At 55.1% G+C, this 23238-nt stretch overlaps 2 protein-coding genes across 2 annotated transcripts; one reads left to right on the top strand and one right to left on the bottom strand.

Moving 5' to 3' along the window:
• Positions 1–21: 21 nt before the first annotated feature.
• VOLCADRAFT_107926 (uncharacterized protein) lies at positions 22–4239 on the bottom strand (the record flags this gene model as incomplete). The annotated part of the gene is made up of 6 exons (XM_002957976.1): positions 22–1413; positions 1575–1684; positions 2395–2436; positions 2637–2824; positions 3115–3158; positions 4193–4239. 6 exons carry the CDS (start codon positions 4237–4239, stop codon positions 1398–1400), a joined length of 447 nt encoding a protein of 148 aa, XP_002958022.1. The 3' UTR covers positions 22–1397.
• Positions 4240–4623: 384 nt separating this feature from the next.
• On the top strand, positions 4624–9708 carry VOLCADRAFT_99215 (uncharacterized protein; the record flags this gene model as incomplete). Its single annotated transcript, XM_002958001.1, has 3 exons — positions 4624–4696; positions 5697–8936; positions 9674–9708. The coding sequence occupies 3 exons, from the start codon at positions 4624–4626 to the stop codon at positions 9706–9708; spliced, it is 3348 nt and encodes a 1115-aa protein (XP_002958047.1).
• Between the last annotated feature and the right edge of the window lie 13530 nt (positions 9709–23238).

The raw sequence follows: 23238 nt of genomic DNA, 5'->3' as shown, positions 1-23238 counted from the left end.
CCTTCCTCGCACAGCGCACTTCCCTGACTGAAAGTTACATCTGCCCGCAGGCAGTCAGTGAAAACCTCCCAGAATACCTCAAATGGGTTTTCGACGTACAACCCTAGCAAGTGCCAAGTAGTGCTCGTGACCGCTTCATGGCTGCTGATTCCAGCGCAGCGGGTTTCCCCTTACCGCCACATCCACGTCGTACAACATAAATCATACCATTCAGCGGCTCCGTTTCGCGCACCCGCATGTCGTCTCCTAACACATAACATAAAAAATACGGACCTGTACGGGCTCACGAATCAGGATCTCGTAACTAACTACAAAAAAACATGTCAACCCCCGAAAGCGCACACTTCTATGTGCGGTACTTGGCCCTGTAGCTGTCTCTACCCACACTACAGACATAAAAACCGTGCTTTTGCAAACACAGTACAAATATGTTAATGTACATAATCCAATACGATGCCCCTCTGAAGTGCATAAGTTCATGAGTACTAAACATGTTCCTGATGCGCCTTGTGGACCTCCCCAACACAGTGTTTGTTGTTGAACGGCCACAGCTTGCAGTGGAGCTACAAGTGCTCGTGACACGATAGCACCAATTAATTAAGGTTTGGACAATCCGGGAGAAAGCTACAGTTTTATATCCATATGTCGCTAGCGCATCCTTGGCATGCACGAACAGGCACTTAGCTTTCACGAGGCGGACGGACGGCTTCACGATTCCCAACTTGCTTTATCGCAACACTTTGCAGTGCCCCCCAAAAGCACACACAAAATTCGCAAGGATCCACATTTTTGCCTGGCGCCACCGCTTTCCACCACTAACAAACTCCCCAGGCAAACCAAGGTGGGTCACGTGACAGGGGAAAAGACGCAACGCATTTCGGCACGGATACCTCGAGGAACCACTCCGCTATGCCGCTGGGTCTCCCAAACCGCATCCCGCTCGAAACCCTCTCGGCGGTGCGCTCGTCCAAATCCTCGACTATAGCCAAGTATAGCCAAATAAGGCTAATGTTGCCATATTCCCGCACATATGCCAGACTACCTAGAAGCCCTAGAAGTTCCATGGCCGTGAAAGTTCTGCATGAGCTGAACTAAACATGCACTAACCATGCAAATGGGCCGGACCTCAAAGACCGGACCACCACACCAACTTCAGGATTCCGCGCTGGTGGCGCACCAAGAGAGCAGTAGCTTGTCCCGAAACTAACGTGCATCCATTGACTCGACGACAAGGTGTTAAATGCCACGATGCCGGCTGCGGTGCACGTGTCTGAGTCACCTCCCCCGCCGTGTGTCGGCCTCTTCTCCCTCGCTCAGTCTACGGGCGGCACCTACTTCAAGGCCCTGACCATTCGTTAATCCCGTACGCCAGCGGGGTAGAGGCAGTCGCCGATCGCTTAGAAGGCAATGACCCTGCCAATGACGGAAACGGATGCAGGGGGGTTAGGCTAGCCAGCGGTAGCGCCACACCGTCTGGGTGCAGCCTTCTGTTTACTTTTGCAGTGATTAATGTAACGAAAAGCTGTGTGCACGCGACGTCTTTTTGGCATGTGCACGACAATCAATATCCGTACCTGCTCTCGTACTTTGGCAGTCCATCTGAGCGAGTGCTACGTTTGGTGACGTTCGTCCCGCCCGTGGTGTTGAACTTTTGCGTCAGAGTTTTTAAAGTATCCAAATGCGCCTGAGGTCGGACAGCGGGTTGTCCCGAGTAAAGCTAGGTGGTGGTAAGACGGGTACCCAGGGATGCGATAAGTGGACACACAGGCTCAAGGGATATTGCACAATCAAACATCCAGAGCCTCAGTAATCATTGCTAGCTCTTAAAACCTGAAGGGGCCTTCAGGGTGTGTGGTTGATGGCGCGGTAGATAGGGCGTCCAAGCCGGCGTGAATCTCCCGGAGAATTAGCAACTGGTGTGCCAAATTAAATCATTCGTTGCGAAGAATTTTTGCCGGACTGATGAAGGACACCCTTAAGCACAAGAGGATAATCTAAAGTGTCCATAGCAGTTAGCTGCTCGGTCTGCAATATTTTATTTTTGTTGAAATGTGCACAGACGCAGGCAGGCAGGCAGGCAGGCAGGCAGGCAGACGGACAGACGGACGGTTCCTCCGCTCCTTAGGAGCACTTCACGGTGAGTGCTGCACGCAAAAATATAGAGCGTCGGACCTTTCTGTCCCCAGAATGTGGGCGCGAATGGGTATGGGGGTGTGACTTATCACATCGCGCAGGGCCATCTGAATCGCATAGTTAGTGCCCTTCTGGCCGTCACAGTCTCAAAACCCTGCCAGATAGTAGAGTAGTACATGATAGAGAGGGCTCGCGAGACAGGAATACAGGTTAATCCAGTAAGGGACATTGCCAGTCCTCGCCTTCCCTAAACACACTCACCACAGGTTCTCGGTACTCATCCACGTACTCAGTAAGGTATGACTGTTTGGTGGAGGGAGAGTGGCAGGGAGGACGGGTGAAGGAGGGAGACAGGAAGGAAGGAAGGCGAGGATCCAGGCGCACCGCATCAGACGGGTCGGCGCCGGGCAGCAAGGGCAAGCACCTCGGACGGGAAAGGTATGGACGGCAGGGACACTACTGTGTGCTGCCATTATCACCGGTATATCCACCCCAGCACTGACCTTATATGCGACCGGCGGTAGCCCGCTGGAGCCAAGCGTGTTGCAGAGCGGTTTTCCTGTGCCGCTCAACGACCCCGTTGCGGAAGGGCCACTGTAGCGATATGTCGCACGCCCATCAGGCGCAGAGCCGACTCGCTCCGCTGTCGCGCGAAAGGAGTAAGGGCTCGAGCCATGCCGGGAAGCCAAGGCTGCGGTTGCAGGTGTGATGGTGTACTTCGGAACGTATGGAGGCAGCTCAGGGCGTTCTCCATGGAAAACAGTATAAGTCGAACTAGGTTGTGGCCATTGCTGCCGCGTGTGAAAGGAGTATATATGCCGGAAATTGGGATTTGTCGAGTTATCAACGCGAGTTGTGCGCTCCATCCTGAGCTGGCTCCAGCAACCTACTCCTTTTCCTTCAAAGTAATAATTGCTAAAGTCAAAACAAACCAATAATGTTTTATTTTGTAGGAGAGCTGCCGAAGGGACTTCGACACACCTGCGCTTGCGTATAAAGCCGCGATAAAGCGAATATGTTTAGGCCTGTTAAGCGAAATTTTACATTCAACTTCAAGAAATGATGACTTGAATAGTGCCTTAGCCTCCTAGCTTTTGTACTCATCGATGTTACTACTTGATTTGCAGGACGACGGCCGTACGCCCAGTTTCTCTACCCCATTTGTTCTGCAAAAACCTACAGAACTGTACAGTCATAAAACATTCCAAATGTTTTACCAAGCATCGGCGTTGATGAGGCTTTTGCACGGGTGCCTTAGGAACATTACTCGAGAACCAGTGTTGTCGGTCGCTACAGCCTGTGCAATCAACAATGTCATGATCGAGGATAAGACCTAACTTTTGTTTCATTGAGCTCCCCTTTGCATCCGTTGTCCCAGGGGTCCCGGTTCAACGTGCACATGGATTCTGAAGGAGCCAACAACGCCTAGAACCACATTTCGCTCGGATCTTACTGACAATAATAAGGCTAGACAGATGCTCCTGTCCCTGGCCATCCGAGCGACAGTAGTGTGCAAAGGCCATCTGCGCCACGCCTCGCCTTGCCTTCCCTTGCTGGGACAGTTCGACTGGAAGCTATGAGGGACATGTCAATCCATCAATCCAATTTGGATGTAAAGGCATCCTAGGAAACCTTGGACCATTTTTTGGCAACCACCGTATCAACACGTTCAATCGGTGACTGCGAAACTGGCGATTTCACATTTTGATGAATGCTGGCCTGGATCCGCGGGCAACCCGTCACCAATCCCCGTGCAAACTGAATGGGGGGGGGAAAGGGAGGGAGGATGGGATAGCGATGGACACTTTGGACATTCGCTTGAGGACGTGGACAGTGCGGACCTTTGCGCCGCGTTTTGGATGGGCCGTCACCAGTTTTAGACCGCGGGATACTCCAGGCTGCCTTTTCGGGACCGCTGTCAGTAATTGATTTGCCCTCTGAGTCCAAGGGGGTCGAATACCAAGTGGTAGCCCCTTACAATAACCGTGCCCGCCTTGCTTGCACCGGGTCCATGTAATGCCGTCTGTTGCTCCTACATTCAAATATTTTGTTTACTGACTTGCTGAGGTTTGCGTAAAAGGCAATAACTGATCCGCAAAACCGCATATGGGTCCGCCTACGTCTGGCCTTTTGCAACTGACAGAATCTGGCACTCGCCTTAACATTTAACCACAAATACTTCAAGCAAGAATTATTATGCGTTCCACCGTACCCCAACTTATGCCGTGGAAGAGAAATCGCGGAATAGCGCCGATGGACGTAGTCGAGAGTGCGTCAGGAAACTGCAACCACGACTTGAACGATGGGAATGGATATGTAATTCGTCATCATCATGCAATCTAATTTGCAAAAGGTAATGCGCCTGGATTGCGAACGCGGCGGAGGCGAAAGTGCTCGCTTTAGCACATGAAGCCACATTGAGCCCCAAACCTGTATGAAATTTATCTGCGAGATATAAATGAGCGGAATCTTTGCCTGTTATGCACAGACATGGCCACAAGGCCAAGGCCGGATGGCGCGTCGTGCCCTTGCACTAGGTATGTAAGAATCAAACTTAAAGCGGGTAGGTTACTAAACGTTATCTATATTCATGTCCAATACATCCAACTTACATTCCGTGCGTCTAGGATGATTCCAGAAACCATACGTAGTCAGTCACGGTGCAGGTGCACGAATGTCGACCTGGCTCCCTAAGACTACCCCGACATCCAAATGACGCTTTGTGTAGTTATTATCTGTAAGGAAGCCAGCGGGATAAGTCAACTCTGGCTGGCTTCCTCATGGCCGTACCAACTGACGAGGTCGATTTGTGAGCTTGCAACTAGACATCATGTAAGGTAGCTGAATTACAGTGTTAACTCTCGCGTTTCGATAAAGCTCCACTCTTCGCTGAGGTCTGTAACTGGCATCCCATAGGCCATCCAGCTGTCTTAGCTTCGCCCTGGCAGTTGTCCCAAGAGTTTACTGGATTGTGTTTATACGTATTTATAGCACTTAAGCTTTTGTTATACATGTGCTCTTCGTGGAGGAAATGCGAGGCTGAGTGAGGTGAACAACGGTTATGCTTACGAAAAGGGTGCCCATAAGTGATTATCTGAATAGTGAGGGCTTCAGAGGTTTACCTCGCTATGGTTAAGGGGAGACGCGCACGCAAATCTGTACGTGCTTTCGGTGTAAGGCCGGCATGCTCAACCGGCGTCATCCTATTAGGATGCCACGGGAAATAACCTAGGACGGTTAGTAGCAGATATTCATCCACGGTTAATAGTAACTCGGTGGGTTCTGTGACTTGCCTGTTTGCGTCAGCCTGAGTGCTCCGCAACCCTCTTGTATGCATCCTTGACTTTTAGGGATGTGTCACTGAGGCGCCGTATACAGCCATCAATGCGAGACGCTGGCATCTCCTTTGCGTAATTATCGGCGGTAAATGGCAATGGCGACTGCCTGCACATGTCAAAACAAGGCCTCTGCCCTAAACCACTGATCAATGCCTGTAACTAGCTTAATGGACAGCGACTCAGCTGCGTCACCACCTCCTGCAGCGTCGTCATCGCCGCGCGCAGCGCGCCCGGTCACCCCATCGGTTGTCGAAGCGCGCGTTCTGCATAGGTCCTCAAAGTCCGCCGTCTCCAGGTCCGCAGAACTCGATCCTAATCATTTCTCATATCTGAATGCCAACAAATACGGCACGGAGCGGCTCGTGACCTCACCCGATTTGGGGGGATTTACGGACTTGGAGCAGCTCGTTTGCCCTCCACGCTGCAGCAGTAGCAGTGGGGCTGGCGGCAGTGTCAGCAGCAGCGGCGGCCTGGTGCCGCAGCCGCCCCTCTTTGGTGCTCCTGCCATCGGCAGCACGAGCCCCCGACTGCGCTCCTTTTCATCATCTCGCGCCCTTCCCTCAGTCCGTGCCTCCTCGCTATCCGTCAGCCAGCTGCCCGATGTCGGCGGCGAGGCGGACACTACGGGTGAGCTCCGTCTGGCGCAGTCGCCGCGGTTGGGCGCTGTCAAGGGGGGCGCGACGGGGGCAGCTGCCGCAGTGGTGGACGCCGCCGCTGCAACACCACGCCGCCCCGCCAGCAGCAGCAGCAGTGGTGCAGCCATTCAGCCCTCCGGCGGCACAAGACCGTCCCCGGTAGGCCCGCCAGCTCCAGGGACGCCGCATGGCGGCGGTACAGCCGCTGTACGGCAGTCATCGCTTATTGGTGGGAACGATATGGTCCCCAGAATGGCAATAGCTGAAACAGCGGCAGCCGGTGCGCCTTCTGTCTCTTCAATTAATGTTGAACCAGTTCCGGTCGGTACGGATACATGGATTGCACTGAGAGCTCAGGATTGCATGGCGGCGTACGGCAGCAACCTGAGCAGTAACGATGACGAGGATGACGACGTCAACGACGGTCACGTCATCAATGACGGCAGCGACAGCGGGGGCGAGCCATTGCATGGCTACCGCCGTGTAGATCCCGGCCCTGGGCGGCTTATATTCGTTCGACACCCATCACTGGTCACTACGCGATGCGATCTGAGCCGTTTATACAGCGGCGATACGGCAGCGGTAACGGCCTTGACGCCCCAGGTCTCGGCCGTGCAGGCGACAGTTGCCCTGGCTTCTCCGGGCCCGCAGCACAGCCTACTCAAAGACAGCAGGTCCGCGACGGCGGCCTCCGCTACTGAAGCTGTAACAGTGAACGATGCCACCACCACTTCCAGCCCGTTCGTAACCACCACGGCTGTAGCGCCATCGCCGCGCACTGACACCGCCGCTGCATCTACTGCCGACCCAAGCGGTTCTACTGCCGCCACCATCACCGTCACTGCCGCCGGGCCCATTCGGAATGCGGCACCGCCTGGCTGTAGCAGTGAACCGGGGTTACCCGCCCCCAGCCCCGCCGCCCCCAGCCCCGCCGCCCCCAGCCCCGCCGCCATCGCAGCAGCAGGCAGCGGCGACGCCAGTGTTCGAGATTCCATATTCACCACCATGGGTGCGAATGCCGTCGAGTCGGCGCCTCCTTCCATGTCACAGCTACAGCAGGTACAGGTGCAGCTGCCGTACAGGGCGGCAGGTGCCCAATCTGGCTCCAGACCTCCGCTGCAGCGTCAGGAGGCCGCACGGGGTGCCGTACCTAGCGCGGCAACCGTCAGAGCTTTGGGCCCATCCGCTGCTGAAGGACTTGGCCAAGTTGGTTCAGTTGGTTCAGGATCAGCACGATCATCCTTGGAGGCCGAGCTGCCGCAGAAGCTGCTGCTTCCGCCGCTGGCGGAGTCTGTCGACGGCGGGGTTGCTGACACCGGTACGGCAGGCCAGCGGGTATCGGAGAGCAGCGGCCTGGTGGTGGCGTCCTGCAGCATCTTGGATGCGGCAGCTCTGAGTGTCGATCCCGTCCGCAAGCGGCGGCTATCGGCGGACGGCCTTAACCGTCATGCCAGCAAGTACGGCACCACAACTACTGCCGCCGCGGACCAGGAAGGTCGGGGAGGAATTGGTGGCGCCGGCAGTGCCGCGGACGCGACGCCGCCGGGGGTTGTACGACCAGATGTACTGCCGGCGGCAGAGCGGCCAGTGGCCGTCACCTCCTCCAGCCCGAGTACGAGCAGCAACACAAGCTCATCCCCATCTGCCGGATCGAGCCGCGTCCCGCTGATCACGGCCCTCACATTTGAGAGAGCTCCCTGGAGTCAACCCGGCGGCGGCAGCGGCGGCGGTCAGGCCAGCGGCGGCCCGTTCGCGCCAGCGACACCGGGTGTCGCCAGTTCTCATGCCTCTGTGAAGCTGCGCCAACCTCCGGTGTCCCCGAGGGTGGCGGCGCCGGCGGCTTCTGTGCGGATGCCTGGCCGGCCGCTGAGCTTAGCGCCACCGCAGCGACCGCAGCTTATCCTCGGAGTACCACCAGCTACGAACTCAATCACAGAACACACGACGGGGGACTCGACGGGCTCTGCAGTGCCTACCGTAACATCGGTCGATAGGTTGCGCGGGTTTAAGTCCTCCCGGGTGCTAACTAAAACCACCACGTGGGCTTCGCCTTCAGCAGCCCCTATCAACCTGCAGGGTGGCGCCGGCGCCGGCGCGCCGGACGTCATGTCCACCTCCACCTCCACCATCATAACGACTGCAGGTCGGGGAGCATTGGTGATGGGCGCTGGCTCTCCATCGTCACCGCGGCCGAAGCTGGGCTCGTTCATGTCGATGAGGAGTCCCCGCTCGCCTGCATCCTTTCTGGAGCGCCTCAGCAGCAACACTCTCGCAACCACAACTCGCGTCAATAGCAGACGCACCATTGGTGGCGGCGGCACCTCTGCCGCCACCTCGGCCGCCGCAGTGGACTGGGTGCCGGAGAGCAGCAGCCACCGCCACAGCTTCCGCCGCCGAGATGGGTCGTGTAGCCTCGACGGCTCAGGTTGCGACATTTGGGTTGCGGATACAAGAGCCTCGGCGCTGATGAAGCGAGGCGCGGAGGGTGATCATCTAGTGCCGGGCGCCGGCGGTGCAGCAGCAGGGCCTGCAGCTCCAGCAGCGGTGGCGGCGGTGGCGGCAGGTTACCCTGACTGGTCCGCGTCGCTGGGAGGTGGCACATCCGCGGCTGTAGCTGCATTGCACGGCAAGCGCAGCTCCAAGCAGCTACTGCCCCGGGGGTTGAACGGAGTGCCGCTGGCTTGGCTGGCTATAGAGGAGGATGGGCGGGAGGGCAGTGACGGCAGCGGACGTGAGGAGCCAAGGGTGCCTGGCGGAGGTGACAACACTGACAGGGCTGCCGGCGGCAATGCCAAGGCCGACGTTCATAACGCTGGTAATAGCAAGGCAGGTGGGGTAGCGGCCGTTGCGGACTTAGGACTGTTGGGCAGGAAAGCGGATGGGGATGGTGGACAGGAAGGTAACGACAGGAATGCTGCTATAGCTAATGACGCTGCAGAGGAGGAGGAGGAGGAGGAGGATGGGTTCAACCTCGCGCGCGCGGATGTGTGGATAGACCTACACCAGACATGCTGAAGGCTCGGGGGCTAAAGACAAAGGTCTTAAGGAGCTGGTTGACTTGAAGGGTACTGTTTTCGTGGGTTTAGGCGCTTCACCAAAAGAAGCGCCAGTGTGCAGGACGGTGCCGTTTCAAAGGGTAAGGCGCCATGCGCGTTGGAGACCTCTTTTGATTGTGTACAACGCGTTGTGTAGAGTATCGTTTGTGAGCCACTCGAGCAATATTCAACTATCGAAACGACTACACAACACCGGGGGTTGGTTCGGTCCCACCACAACCCGTTTCAACCCACTCCCCTCGTTTGGTGCTTTGTGACCCCCCCTGGAGGGTATAAAATCCGGCAGGTACTACATCCACATACACTCCATATGCCGTGAAGGCATTTTCATACGCTGCTTGCATGCACATCCATACCCCTTGTATATCAGTTAGACGTGTTATGCAAGTCGGTCGGACTCCTCCTCCAAACACAATGCAAGTGTGCTTGCTCCTAATCACAGTTATTTTTACCCAATAACCCTGAAGTACTCATCACTAAGTGCCCCTTACCTACCTACTACCAACCACAGCCTTGGCAAATGCGCGCGTGTTGGATTCTTGTTAGCGCGTGTTGCTCTGTGATGATAGGAAAAATAAATTCAGCTGCCACTATTCCCGGCGGTCATTAATCCGCATATGCTTTAATGAACACGACGCGTGTCTGTGTATGTATGCATGTATGTGCGTGTATGTGTATGTGTAAATGTACTGCACCGTAAAGTTACGTTACCCTCCTTCAAAGACGTGATGAGCCCGCATGCCACCTCATCTAGTATCGCATGGTGGATATGATGGTGAATTATGTCCATCGCAAGAGATAGACGGCTGCTTATACCTGAAGATTTCAAACAAACAAAAGGGGCTCTCGCTGCAAGCAACACCTTGCACGTTTACCGTTTACCGTTGCGTTTTATGCCCTGCCTTGTATTCACAAGACCTGCTGTGTCACTTTTGGGGCCCTCTCCGAGTAGTTGTGAACTTTTACTCTCCCCAGTGTTTAATGGTCTGTCGAATACATAGCAGTAGCAACAGCAGCAGCAATAGGCCACCACGACAGATTCCCTTAACGAGGCTCCACCTCGAGCGCGGTATCTTGTTTCTGGCTGTACTGAAGACTTGGCTCTGTTTGGGGTTCTCTGTCCTCCAACTTACAAAGTGAGGCTTTCGCAACCGCAGCCCCTACGGGGTGTTACATTGTGATCAATAGTTGTATCAGCCGCCGCTGCAAGAGCAGCACGATGGTCGGCTAGTCATCCTTCCCGCCTCCTTGGTGGCAAGTAGGGGGTTGGGGGTAGGGGCTGCGGCAGGAGGAAGTTGGAGTCCTTGTGTAATGGAGATTGGCCTTCGTGACGGCCGGGGCCGGAAGGCGGTTACTCTCTGTGTGGCGGGGTTGCGGTCGCTGCAGGAGGGGGTGAAGAGTGAGTGGGGAGTTGTGCAAGGTCCAAGGACCAGCAGATAACTGGACCTGGCCTGCTGCGTGGAAAGGAGATTTAATGAAAGGCAGGTTGGTCCGAAAACTTGGAAACCACTAACTCACTTTGTTTTTCTGGCCTTCATGTGGATTTGAATAGACTGGATTTGGCTATCCCATGGAAAAGAGGTTACGGATGTCGGTTGCTTGCAATATGCTGTAGCCCTGGTAGACGAACAAGCGCAGCAGGCGCCCGCGCAATTGAGCGTTAGGGAATTTCTGGACCCCGTGGATAAATTAGGGTGGATTCACCAGCACTTATGGCACGTTGCTGAAATGTGTGCATTCACATCTTGTTCGGCGCCGCCTGGGTGCACAGGCGTAAGACAGGTTTTTAGGCATCATTGGCACAGAGATGAGGGCGCATGGGTCGGTAGATTTGCTACGCGCTTACTATGAAGCCATGACAGGGACATACTCTTGCGTGAGGCGTGACGGGAAAATCCCACGCTTCAGTCATGAGGTGATCTTCAGAGGAGGATGGAAAAACTTAGTAAAATAATACTGCTGTTCGTTAATCATTTTTGGACAGACATGGTGCTGTAATGTGTGTGTACAGCTGTAAGGTGTAACACGGCTTTTTTTCCGGCAAATGTGATGAAGCATACGATTCATAAACCGGTGTGGTTATAAAGCGGTTGAGCTGCCTTTCGGTAGGTTCCAGGCAGGCAGGAAGGCTATGGGTACTTGAGGGCCGGGCGCGGTCCCGCTCACGGATGGCATGGCATAGGCGGCAACAGTGGGACTCCGAACCTGCGCAGTCATGGCGTGCAAATTTGCAAATGCTACCGGGTTGTGTTGCATTACGCATTTTTGTATCTGTTTGTTGCCGGTGTCTCTTTACAAGTAGTACATTTAAAGCACTCTCATGGAGCCGCGGGCTTCTTGCCGGGTCTGGATAGTGATGCCTCTACTGTCCAACATATGTTAGATATCCACATACACGTCGCAAACGCACGAAGAAAAGCATGACTGGAGCGATGCCAACATGGCCGATCACCTCAGCACAAATAATCAATATAAGTACCAAAAATGCCCTTTGCCGGGCGTATCTGACACCAAAGCAGGCGCCGCTATGGTATATTTCATATGGATTATAAAAGGACACAATTTAATCTAACCCCCCACAGTTTACGCCGTCCTTTCGACATTGATGCAGCAAGCAAACCCTATCCATTTAACATAAGAATGACCACGTTCGTTCTTAGTTGGGAGAAGTTTGGATGTGTGCGGGCATTCTCATGACCCGTGGGTCGGCTATATGCACAAAATTTTAACGACCCGTGCCTGCCTGTGTATTGCATGAATTGACACATGCACGAAATTTCCACGATTTCGCTGGTGACTAGTCCAGTGTTACGGTACTCGCCCGCCATCCTCAAGAGTTCAGGCCCGCAGCTCAGTGTGGACCCTGTAACTGCATACAGCTTGCACGATCTGCACAGGATGCTACAGATTCCACGCCTAATATATCCAACCCACACTCCCCTTTACCCTCGTCCCCTCAAAGCTCAATTCCTAACTCAGGCAAGGCAAAAAACACGCTTTGTCTGTCGCGCGCTCCATACCCATCAACTCGTAACAGTAACCCAACGCACACAGCATACATCCGGATCGTCACACCATGTCGCACCACCGTCTTCATTAGGCTCCAGGAAAATAGGGTTCGCTTTTCAACGGCGGAATGTCCGTGTCCCAAGGCCAGTGCTGAGGGTCCGCCAACATTTGCTTGATCGCCTCGTCGTCGTACGTGTCGTACCCTGGGGTCCCCTTGCCGGTGCCGTACCGCACAAACAACTCCTGGTACCTGCAGCATCGCAAAGCACGAACGACACGAGGATGAACATCTAAAGAACTTCTAGTTGCTCAAAATTTCACTTGCACGGGGAGAATATTTCCTTGGCGGCAGTGGAGGACATGCCATGTGTGCGGGTTTTGGAGCCGGTAGCAGCTTGTGTTAGTCGACAGGTCAGTGGGGTTGCTGGAAGGGTGCAAGGACGCGCGTTGGCATGGACGGACCCTGCAGAGCTGCGGCATGCCGTGACCTTCCCGTGTTGCGGATGTAGGAAAAGATGGTCAGACTTAACCCGCACACACGAAATGTGGCGAGCTTTCTGGAACTGACGATCATGCGCTCCTCTTCTGTCATCAGCCCTGACTCCCATTGGCCCCACCCTACTCGGCGGTGCTGCCGCAAACCTCACAATGCCGCTCCCCGGCACGCAGGCAGCCGGTATATATGAAACCCAATTTCGCATCTTCAGGCGCACACGGAGGCGACATGAAAGCGACATCACCGGCGGTGACGCCCGCCGCTCTGCCTGCCGAAACCATGGCCCGGCCTATACACAGCCCCGACATCCATGTCAACCACCTCCCACGGGTTTGAGACCAAGATAGGAATTCCTCACACGTGCACAGACGTCTGTAAAAGCCGGGGGTTGGGTGTTGGCTGCGCGGGCACATGTAGGCCATGTTCGATTACCGACATCCACTACCGCCCCCACTATACACAAAATGTACATGTAGGTGCATTATACCTGCATGCGTGGGCTGTCTCCCGCTTGGCCGACAGGAACTCCAAAAAGCGACCCAGGTGCAGACAGAGCTTACGATGAGAACAGTCAGGAACGTACCTGTAAGGAAAAGGCAAGAAATACAACACTGTACCTTTCTGCTGGCGTGTCCTTTCAAGGACGCTAAAGCTGTTTCTTTGTGCTTTTGTTGCGGTGTATTGATTGGTGTTGGTTTCATGCTGCGGTTCGCGTACATTAAATGTGTGAAACAGGGGGGTGTATCTTCGCCCGTGGCAGCTACCCTGCGAAACCCTGCCTTCCCCGGTATTTCGGGGCACCCTCATCCAGTCACCCTAGTCAACTTCTCAGTGGATCGCTCAGGTTCCGCACCCACCACCAGCATCCAACGGAATCTGCCGGGTCGACAGCGGCGCAACTCCATTCCTGGTCGGCTCGCAGGTTAACTTTATCCCAGGTCACCACCGTCCATCAACTAGGGGCGCAATGCCTTCCACCATCGGAAGGACTTTGACCCTAACGGGTATCGATCCCGGGATCTCCCGGGGGCAATGGTTGCGCCTTACCAGTGGTGCCAAATTAGATGTACGCGCACACACAAACTTACATACATATGTATGTATGTATGTATATACATACATACATACACGCGCACCTCATACGTTTGCCCATCTCCTCCAGTAGGGTGCGGTAGTAGCACAGCCGCGCGCTGCGGTGCAGGTGTCGTACGGCGAACTGCTGAGCGGCTAATGCGATGGACTCCGCCTCACGATCATGGCTCTTCAGCCACTCCACCACCTGCAGAAGCAGATGCGGGCGCGGTGTCGCCTTGTGTTGGGTTAAGACGGTTAAGAGGACAAGCTTTGGGAGGGGCATCTGGGGGCCCAGGCTCTCTCACGTGTTTTCCCCATCGCATTGTAGAGCATTCCTGGCCCTGGGCCGACTTAGCACTGCCGGCAGTCCCGTCCATATTCCGCCCACATTACACATCCGCTGCATCCACCATCCAACCAACCTCGCCTCTGTCCCTACACTTACATCCAGGATATCTTTTCTGGACTTGACCATCGCCAAGACGTAGTGTTCGCCGGGTCTCAACGCGTCGTAGTAGTAGCCATAGCGGGAGGAGTTTGCCTGTGAGATGGGTTGTGTGGATTGTGGTATGTATGTATATGTATGTATGTGTGTGGCTCATGCATGCAGCGTCTAATAGTAACCGCCGTACGGGTCCCAAGCACCAGCTGCCGTACGAGTCCCAAGCAGGATCGTGGTACACAGGGACCCAGGGAGGGAAGGAAAAGGTGTCAATGTGCGGGCGGGGGACGAGTTATTTATAAAACCATCTGAGCGCTCTCCACACCCCCTTCTTCCCTATTCCAATACTTAACCAACCCTCATCTATTGTATAGTTGCATTCTTCAATGTCATCTTTACCTGCTTCGGAATCCTCCCCCCCTATACCGACCCGACCATCCCACACACGCCACCTTGATGATGGTGGAGCCTAGTAGCAGGTACTTGTCGAACTTGGAGCTTATCGCCCAACCATCTGTGGACACCACATATCTGGATAAACACACGATGGGGTGGAGGGAGAAGAGGAGGTGCAGATTATGGATCTGGTTGCGGTGCTGGTGACGGCCCTGGCGGCGGAGAAAACATGCTGAAATGTGTGATGCAGCATAGCTAGCAAATGAGCACAGATGCAATCCCAGCTGGGGTCCTGCAAGACAGCTACGACAAATAGCACTAGAACGAGAGGAAGGTAGTGGCAAGCGGCAAAGAGAGAAACATAGCTTGCGAACAGCTCGAGATTAAAATCTGCAAAAGGCTGTATCCCTTGCGTGGTCCCGGAGCAAGGGAAGGACAGCAAAGAACCGGGATGGGACCGGGGAGCGGAAGGGGACCCCCAGAGCTCCCCCGCGTGCACGTGCATGCGTGAACAACACACGGTCTTCGTGCACCGCGTTCCTGCCACTCCTAAGGGGCTTATTGGCCTTCAGGAACGCACCTGTACATGTTTTGGTGCATCAAGGGGACGGCGGACACCCTTTTTCCATTGGACATCTCGCCCATGACGCCCACATCCTGTGTGTGTGCGTATGCATACGTATGTGTGTCGGTCCACGTGGCGTGGGAGGGGCGGAGAGGCAGAAGGGAAAGAGATCCTCCGCTTAAGAAAGGTGTGCGTGAACAGGGCTAGGAGTGCTCTCATGGCTCTAATAGTGGTGGCACTGGTAGTGGTGGAAGCGGTGGTGGTGGTGATAATGCGCGGGGGAAGGGGGGAGGATGGAACATCACGACAAGGCGACAGGGTGATGAACCGTACTAGAGGTGTATCAGCCTGCTGGGGATTGCAAGACCATTGACCAACCTTGCTCGGCTTTATCTCACCTTTTTGCACAGAGAGAGGCAGCAGTGGTAGCTGACGGGTCCTCATAAAACTACGCAATAATGAGTAACAGCAGCGCTTCTCGGCTCTGGATGCATTTCGGATATGCCCGCTTCATGGAAGCTTTTGTCTCTTCCCACCCCACCTGTCCCGCTTCCCGAGGACGAGCTCAGCCCAGTTGCATGGGCTTTGGCTTCCCCTTCGCCTACGTGGCCCGTGGGGTCTCCCCCATCCGTACCTCTTTCCCCCCCAAAACCCGTTCCTATGCTCACCAGTACGTCCTCGTACATCGCACCAAGCTTTGGCAGCCAACTGCGGGGGCATTCGAAGGCCTCCCCGTTCTCCAACGGCGACATCTCGAACATGTACTGCGCACAGAACTCATTCCAGCGCCCGAACGCGACCTGCACCGACCAGGCCATGCCATTAAGTTACCACGAGTGGTTGCTTTGGATCTAGTCGGGACGAGTCAAATCCGGGAGGACCAATGGGAGAAATGAAATGAAAACGGTCAGCACGGTAAACATGGCAGGACAGCCGGGGCCTGAACCTGAATTGGATTGAGCTATGCAGCTGGACTGGGGCCTGGGCTTGGATCCTTTGCCTGGGGCTGCGTGGCCGAATGTGAGGCAGCGTGTTTGCACGTGTCTGCACTCCTGGACCTCAGCTGGCCCCAGACCCGCCACCGCTGCCACCGGTCCCCGTCCGCCAGCCCACGCGCACCTGTTTCTTGTTCGCCCAGTTGACTCGATGTACTTCGTCCAACCGACTGAGCAGGTTGTCGAAGCTGTCGTCCGGACACCTGTATTTGTAAAGTTTGGCCATGTGTGGCCAACAGGCGGGAAGGTTTCTGGAACCAGGACGCAGCAATCCGGAAATGATGTGGATTAAAGGGCACAAACACTGAAGAAAGGGAATGATGGGAGGTAATGCTGAGAGACAGTTGACGTGCCAGCACGGAAGGCAGAAGCCAGAAGGCAGTTCATTCACTCCAACATTTCATTACATTTTAGTTATAGCTCAAAAACAGCTAGAGGACATAAGTTCACCAACATTGTTTCCCTAAAAACCTGAAGTCACCCGGAATGTTGGGTGCCGGGGACATACTCACCGGAAAGCACCACTGTACGGCACCAGCAGTGCCATGCTCTTGTCGCTCTTGCTCCAAGCCAGCAGCGGAAAGGGGCCCCCGTGGAACCTGGACCCGAGAGGAGGTGGACGCAGGGGAGGCGCAATGATGAAAATGGAGGATGAAGGGAAGGAAACGGAAAAGATGGATGCAGGGCAAGGACATGCAAACCCAGATGACGCGTGGTGTATGTTGTACATTCCCATGTCGCCTGCCGTTACGCTGGTTTCCCGCGGTTTCCCCTTTCCCTCCCCCTCGGGCGCCATTCGTCCTCCACGACAAACACCCGCCATCCACTTCTCCCCTCACTTACACAGTCTTCAATGCTGCACGGTCTCTCCAGTCAAACACGGGGCTAGAAGCATCGTCATCGCCGTTGTAAGCAAACTCCAAGTCAGGCAATCTGTACGGCAATAGGGAAGTACGGCGGTGTCGGTGACTCATATGGTGAATTTGGAGGGAAATCTCCCCCACCTGCTGCCGGGCCCTGGCCCGGGGTTACAGGTGAGCTAGAGGTCGGCCTACAGGCATGCCCCTCCGGCCAGGCGCTGTCCATCTTAATCCTACATGTCGTACATCTGCTGTACACGCACCTGTACATTTTACTGGTTTCATACAGTTCCAATAGGAAGCCCAATAGCTCCGGTGCACCCAACCTCCAATCCGGATGCAAACTATTTAGGTATATCTGGTTTTGGAAGAACAGGGGAAGGGGGCAAGGGTGAAATGAGACCAATCAGGAAGTCCAAAAGGCACGAGGAAAGAGTGGAGGAGGATGGAAAAAGGGCGTGGAAGGTCAGCGTAATGACTTGTTGACGGAAACTCGCTCTTCCACTTGGGTGCCACCTCCAGGTTGTGAGAATAACGCAACGTGCTCAGATGTACATCCCTTTATCCAATTTACCAATCCTCCCTGATCCCCACCTCCCTTCCCCCCTACCTCCAAATAGCCAGACGAAGCTACTCACGTTGCTGTACCTTCGTCTCACCCTTTCACCAAACCGTCAAAAACCCAAGCCCGCCACTGGCAAGGACTGGCAGAGACCTTAGATTACTGCTAAACTACGAATTATCGAGCTCCGAAACCATAACAGTAAGCCTTATTCCGCCATACCTCGCCGTCCTTAATCATCATGCGGACCGCCTTGACATTGCATTGATGCCGGATGTGCTCATCGCAAACCTGCATGTGTTGAGAACATCGTAGCACTTCGTCGATGCCAAGACGAAGCCCATTTGTGTGTGCGTGTGTGTTTTATCGATATGCTGCAAAAGTACACCGTTACATGTTGTCAGGGTCGAGCTCCACACCGTCCGCCTCACATATTCACGGTAACCCCCCTCCACCCGGATGTGGACAGCCCTCAATTAAGCCCGCGTTCCTCGATCCTCTCACAACCTTCCTTTCATCATTATGAACAATTTCAGATCGCCCCTTTGTCACGTGCCTACTGGCAGTAGTTGGCAGACATACCAGCGATATGTTCCTAATCATAGCGTCTGTGATACCACCAGCTTCGTCCAGCCATGCAACATCTCTTTTAATCCTGCGGGAAATGGAACCGGCGGGGCGCAGTCAAGTTCGTCAGCACATAACTTGTTTAAAGGACGTCATATTAGGTCGCTAAGTCGCTTGATCAAGGCGCACGATTTGACGTCGTGAGCACTATACGAGCCCCACACACATCGTAAGATTTGGAGCACCCCAACATGGTCAGTTAGAAAGGGCGACAAGCTGAGCCAGAGAGGCCAACTAAGTAAGCTTTGTGAAATCATACCTTCCAAACAGTGATGGATGAAGTACACATGGCCCGGTGCAGCTGCCCGAGGTACTAACATACTGTGCGACTGCCGATGCTAACACGAAGAGGACGATAAGCGCAACAGTAAGACTGATGCCCAGATTCATTTTCAAATGTCAGGTGGACTCATCCTTTGAAGTCAACTTTGAATCCTTGCACATCGGGATGGCGGTGGCAGACGATGACCAACTTGGCTTATTGGCTACGGACAGGCATGCGGTTTGCTAAAGCAAGTTGCTGAGGTCGCTTACAATTGCGGTGAAATTACGGATTAGAACATACTCCGTAATATATTTGAAAACACGCTCGGTTTCGACGGATAAGATTGCACGGGTTAAGCTAATGCTGCACTGGTATGAAGCCTCTTTCATCTGTAGGCTTTTCGATGCATGCGGATCTAAGAAAGGAAATAGTGTGACAGTTACAGTGGTTTCGGAGGACGACTCTGGAGCAGGCTGTCGGTGGGGAAGCCTTTTAAAACAAGTCAACGAGGCGTCGTTGAGGAAGGCGTGCCCTTGATAGAGCTTAGAGACGCGAAGTGAGCGAAAAGGCAGGCGGAGTTGGGACATAAGAAAGGTTTGGCGAAGTCAGGGAAGAACAGTGCTCGGGTCGAAAGGGAAACCCTGCATAACAGAATCTCTGCGTAACCGTTTACTGTATTTTTGGGCAAAGAGGTCCAGGAATACCGGAAAGGCGGAAAATAGTTTTCGGCAAGCACCGTACGCGGAATCTGTCTTCAATGCGTACGCATGATAAAAAAAATATGATACGCAATAGTTGGATATCATACTGATAACGCCTTAAATAGTGTAACTTCTTGGCTGATGGCTCTGACCGAGTCCCCAGGACCCCGTCGTTTGGGTTTCTTGAAATAGTGAAACTACAACACCAAGTCAAACATGTGTTGAAAGGGCATAGGCTCCGTTTCTCGTTGGGATGCCACGATGATTACAAAGAGGGCCGAGCGACTTAAGCCAGCTAACAACCTACAAGATGTAACAATGATGACATAACAAACTAAACAACAACAACGACTTAAATAGTCAACCAGAGCCTAGGCGGCGCCGAAAGGTCGTACATTATCCATATCTCAAATGATCGTCCACGAGTAAAGTTAACGACTTAACGACTAACAAGAAAACCTAACATGCCCCCCTGCTTAGCACAAGCATCGGCCTCGATGCGATCAAAAGTACAAAGTATTCTAAGTCGTGCGCCACTCCGATTCCCTGAACGAAATCGGTACCAGGCTAACGAGGGGAAGGCAAAAGGGAACCGGAGTCAAGGCAAAACCTTCCCCGCACTGGATACCGGCCTAAATAAGGCGCACGACACCTATACTTGCCGGTCTGAGGAACCGGTATATATCCCAACGAACGTGTCCAAAACATCCACAAAGAGTACGCAAACCAAAAGCCTAAGGCACGGAAAGCAAACTCGGTGGATGACAAAAGAACGCAAGAGAACGCGAAAATACACAACATGCAACACGCAATACCCCGAAAAAAACAGAAGTCAAGACACGACACGCGCAAAACTGAGGCGAAATAACCCAAACTGAAACACACAGGACACGAGTCACACACAACACACATCCTATGCGTAGCGCTAGGTTGTCACGAAGTGCACTATCCTCGGGGCGCGTTCCGGAAACTTCGCTCTGAACCAGGCATAGCGGTCGGACAGCTTAAACGAGGTCCAGGCTGGGGTCGCCAGGAAGGCACGAAGTGCTGGAAGGCTGCGTACGTCATCGTACGGTTCCCAGGACGCGTCACGGCCACTGGCGGTAGACCACTGAACTAGGAACATGACGGACGGCCGACCACGTCGGTTATAACCTAGGCGAACTGCAGTAACGATAGTGTCGGCGTGGTCGTACGGTGACTCCAGTGTGATGGGCACGGCGGGTGGAGCTGGAGGACGACGGTGAGAAGGCTGGTGATAAGATTAGCAACAGTAGGTTGAGGTGAAGGGCAGTCCGATGGTTGGGGCAAAGGTGCTGGATGGGGACTGGAGAAATGAACGATGAGAGTTCTGACAGACTTGAAGGCGATGACGGATGGTTGGCAGAAGATGGTGAAGGATGGGACGAGGTGGAAACGGGGTGAAGGGTGGTATCAGGGAACAGGGTGGGGGATGAAGACGTGAGAGTAAAAGGGTGTAATCGCTGTTCGCCTGGCATGCTCCCGTCGTTGTCGAGGTTGCAGCTGCACGAGCACGCTTGCAGCCGGCAAGACGGGCAGGCTTACGGACGATTTTCGCGAGACGAAGAACGTTGGTGATGACGACGAAGTAGGTGACGACGGAGACGATGAGATAAGAGGAGACGAAGACGACGAAGTAGGTGACGATGGAGACGACGAGATAAGAGAGGACGAAGACGGTGCACGAAAGCATCCAGTCGCTGTCCACCCGGTGCGCTTCCGTCGTGGAGGCTGCAGCTACACGAGCACGCATACAACCTACACGGCGGGCGGGCTTACTGGCGATCTGGGTTAGGCGCGAAACGTTGAACGGTGACGGCGGCGGGGTGTCAGACTCGGCTGACCATTGCACAGCAAAACGCACCGGCAAGCTGTGGCTAACCTGTTCTGCCGGTGGTGGCTTAAAGGCCACGTTGACGGGATCGAGGCGAACGGCAGCGGCGGCAGGGTGGGTCGGCGCGGCGGTGCTGGTCATCGCGGCAAGGCTGGGGGCTGTCTGAACGGGAGAGAAAGGTGCGTCCACGGTCGTTGTCCTGACGACGGCGGTCGGAATTGTCGGTGCGAGTCGGAGAGGGGGAGGGGGAGCGGGAGGGAGAGCGGTTTGCGGTTCGAGAGGTGGTGGAACGAAAGGGCGAGCGGTCGGTGGGGACGTTGATGGTGCAGGTGCCCTGCGGTAGCGAATGCGGTGAGCGGTGAGCGGCATCGTGCTCCATTGAAATGGTGCACGCAAGGTCGATCACATCCTGCAGTCGTATGTAGGAACCCGGGTTGCGTAAGTGTGAGAAGATCTCCTTCCTGAGGTCGTCCTGCAGTCCCTGCGCGAAGAAGAGGACGTGGTCCTTCTCGTGGCGGTACGGCAGGTCAGCCATAAGGCGTTGGAATTCCGCAATGTAGCATTGTAAGGAGTTTGGTCCGGAACCCTGCGTCAAGGCAAACATAGCAAGCTGCGCTTGATAGAGTCCCGTGATGGGGACGGGAGCCATCGGAGGATGACGAAGACGAAGATGACGAAGACGACGATGACGAAGATGACCAGCAGAGCGAAGACGAAAGCGATGACGACGAAGACGATGAAGACGAAGGCGGAGCGAAGCGTATAGGCCGGATCGTCTAGATCGATACCAACTGAAAGGGCATAGGCTCCGTTTCTCGTTGGGATGCCACGATGATTACAAAGAGGGCCGAGCGACTTAAGCCAGCTAACAACCTACAAGATGTAACAATGATGACATAACAAACTAAACAACAACAACGACTTAAATAGTCAACCAGAGCCTAGGCGGCGCCGAAAGGTCGTACATTATCCATATCTCAAATGATCGTCCACGAGTAAAGTTAACGACTTAACGACTAACAAGAAAACCTAACATGTGTAGTCTCCGCCGAAGGACGGTCCGCGAGTCCTCAAGCAAGGGCGTCACAGACATGCGCGCCCACATCGTTGATAAGTGCTCCAGACCTGCAAAAGCTTGCAAAAAAGTGTGATCCTGGTAAATACTTCGGCCGCGCGCTGACGGCCACGCCAAGACGTGACATCAATGACATTTGTAACCTTGAGCTGTGCGGTGTCTGTCTGCACCGTTTCCGGCCATGGTACACGAGCTTAAAAGTAAAGAGATCCAAAATACTTAGGGTGCCCGGTGACGGGCACGCCATCGCTCCTGCGAAACACCAGAGCGTGTAAGGACGTTAGGCCCATTGGCCGCTCGTCCGAATCAAGTATTCTCTAACTAACGCCAAAGGCGTTCCTTGTACGATAGGGCCTTATGGCACTAGCGTCCAACCTAAAACCCTAAAACCCTAAAACCCTAAAACCCGTGCAGCCCCCCAGCCCTACGACGCCGCCCTGCCCTGCGCCCCCCTAGCCCAACACCAAATGCCGACCTCCCCTGCGGCCCCCTAGCCCAACGCTGCCCTCCCCTGCACCCCCCTAGCCCCAACGACGCCCTGTCCTGCACCCCCCTAGCCAAATGCCGCCCTCCCCTGCGCCCCCCTAGCCTAACGCCGCCCTGCCCTGCGGCCCCCTAGCCTAACGCCGCCCTCCCCTGCGGCCCCGTCTAGCCCAACGCCGTCCTCCCCTGCGGCCCCCCAGCCTAACGCCGTCCTCCCCTGCGGCCCCCCAGCCCAACGCCGTCCTCCCCTGCGGCCCCCCAGCCCAACGCCGTCCTCCCCTGCGGCCCCGCCTAACCTAACGCCGTCCTCCCCTGCGGCCCCCTAGCCTAACGCCGTCCTCCCCTGCGGCCCCCCTAGCCCAACACCGCCCTCCCCTGCGGCCCCCTAGCCTAACGCCGTCCTCCCCTGCGGCCCCCTCGCCTAACGCCGTCCTCCCCTGCGGCCCCCCAGCCCAACGCCGTCCTCCCCTGCGGCCCCGCCTAGCCTAACGCTGTCCTCCCCTGCGGCCCCCTACCCCAACGCTGTCCTCCCCTGCGGCCCCCCTAGCCCAACGCCGTCCTCCCCTGCGGCCCCCTAGCCCAACGCCGTCCTCCCCTGTGGCCCCCAAGCCTAACGCCGTCCTCCCCTGCGGCCCCCTAGCCTAACGCTGTCCTCCCCTGCGGCCCCCTAG

The sequence above is a fragment of the Volvox carteri genome (assembly GCF_000143455.1).
Source record: "Volvox carteri f. nagariensis unplaced genomic scaffold VOLCAscaffold_84, whole genome shotgun sequence".
Classification (NCBI taxonomy): Eukaryota; Viridiplantae; Chlorophyta; class Chlorophyceae; order Chlamydomonadales; family Volvocaceae; genus Volvox; species Volvox carteri.
This window is presented reverse-complemented; position numbering and strand designations above follow the sequence as displayed.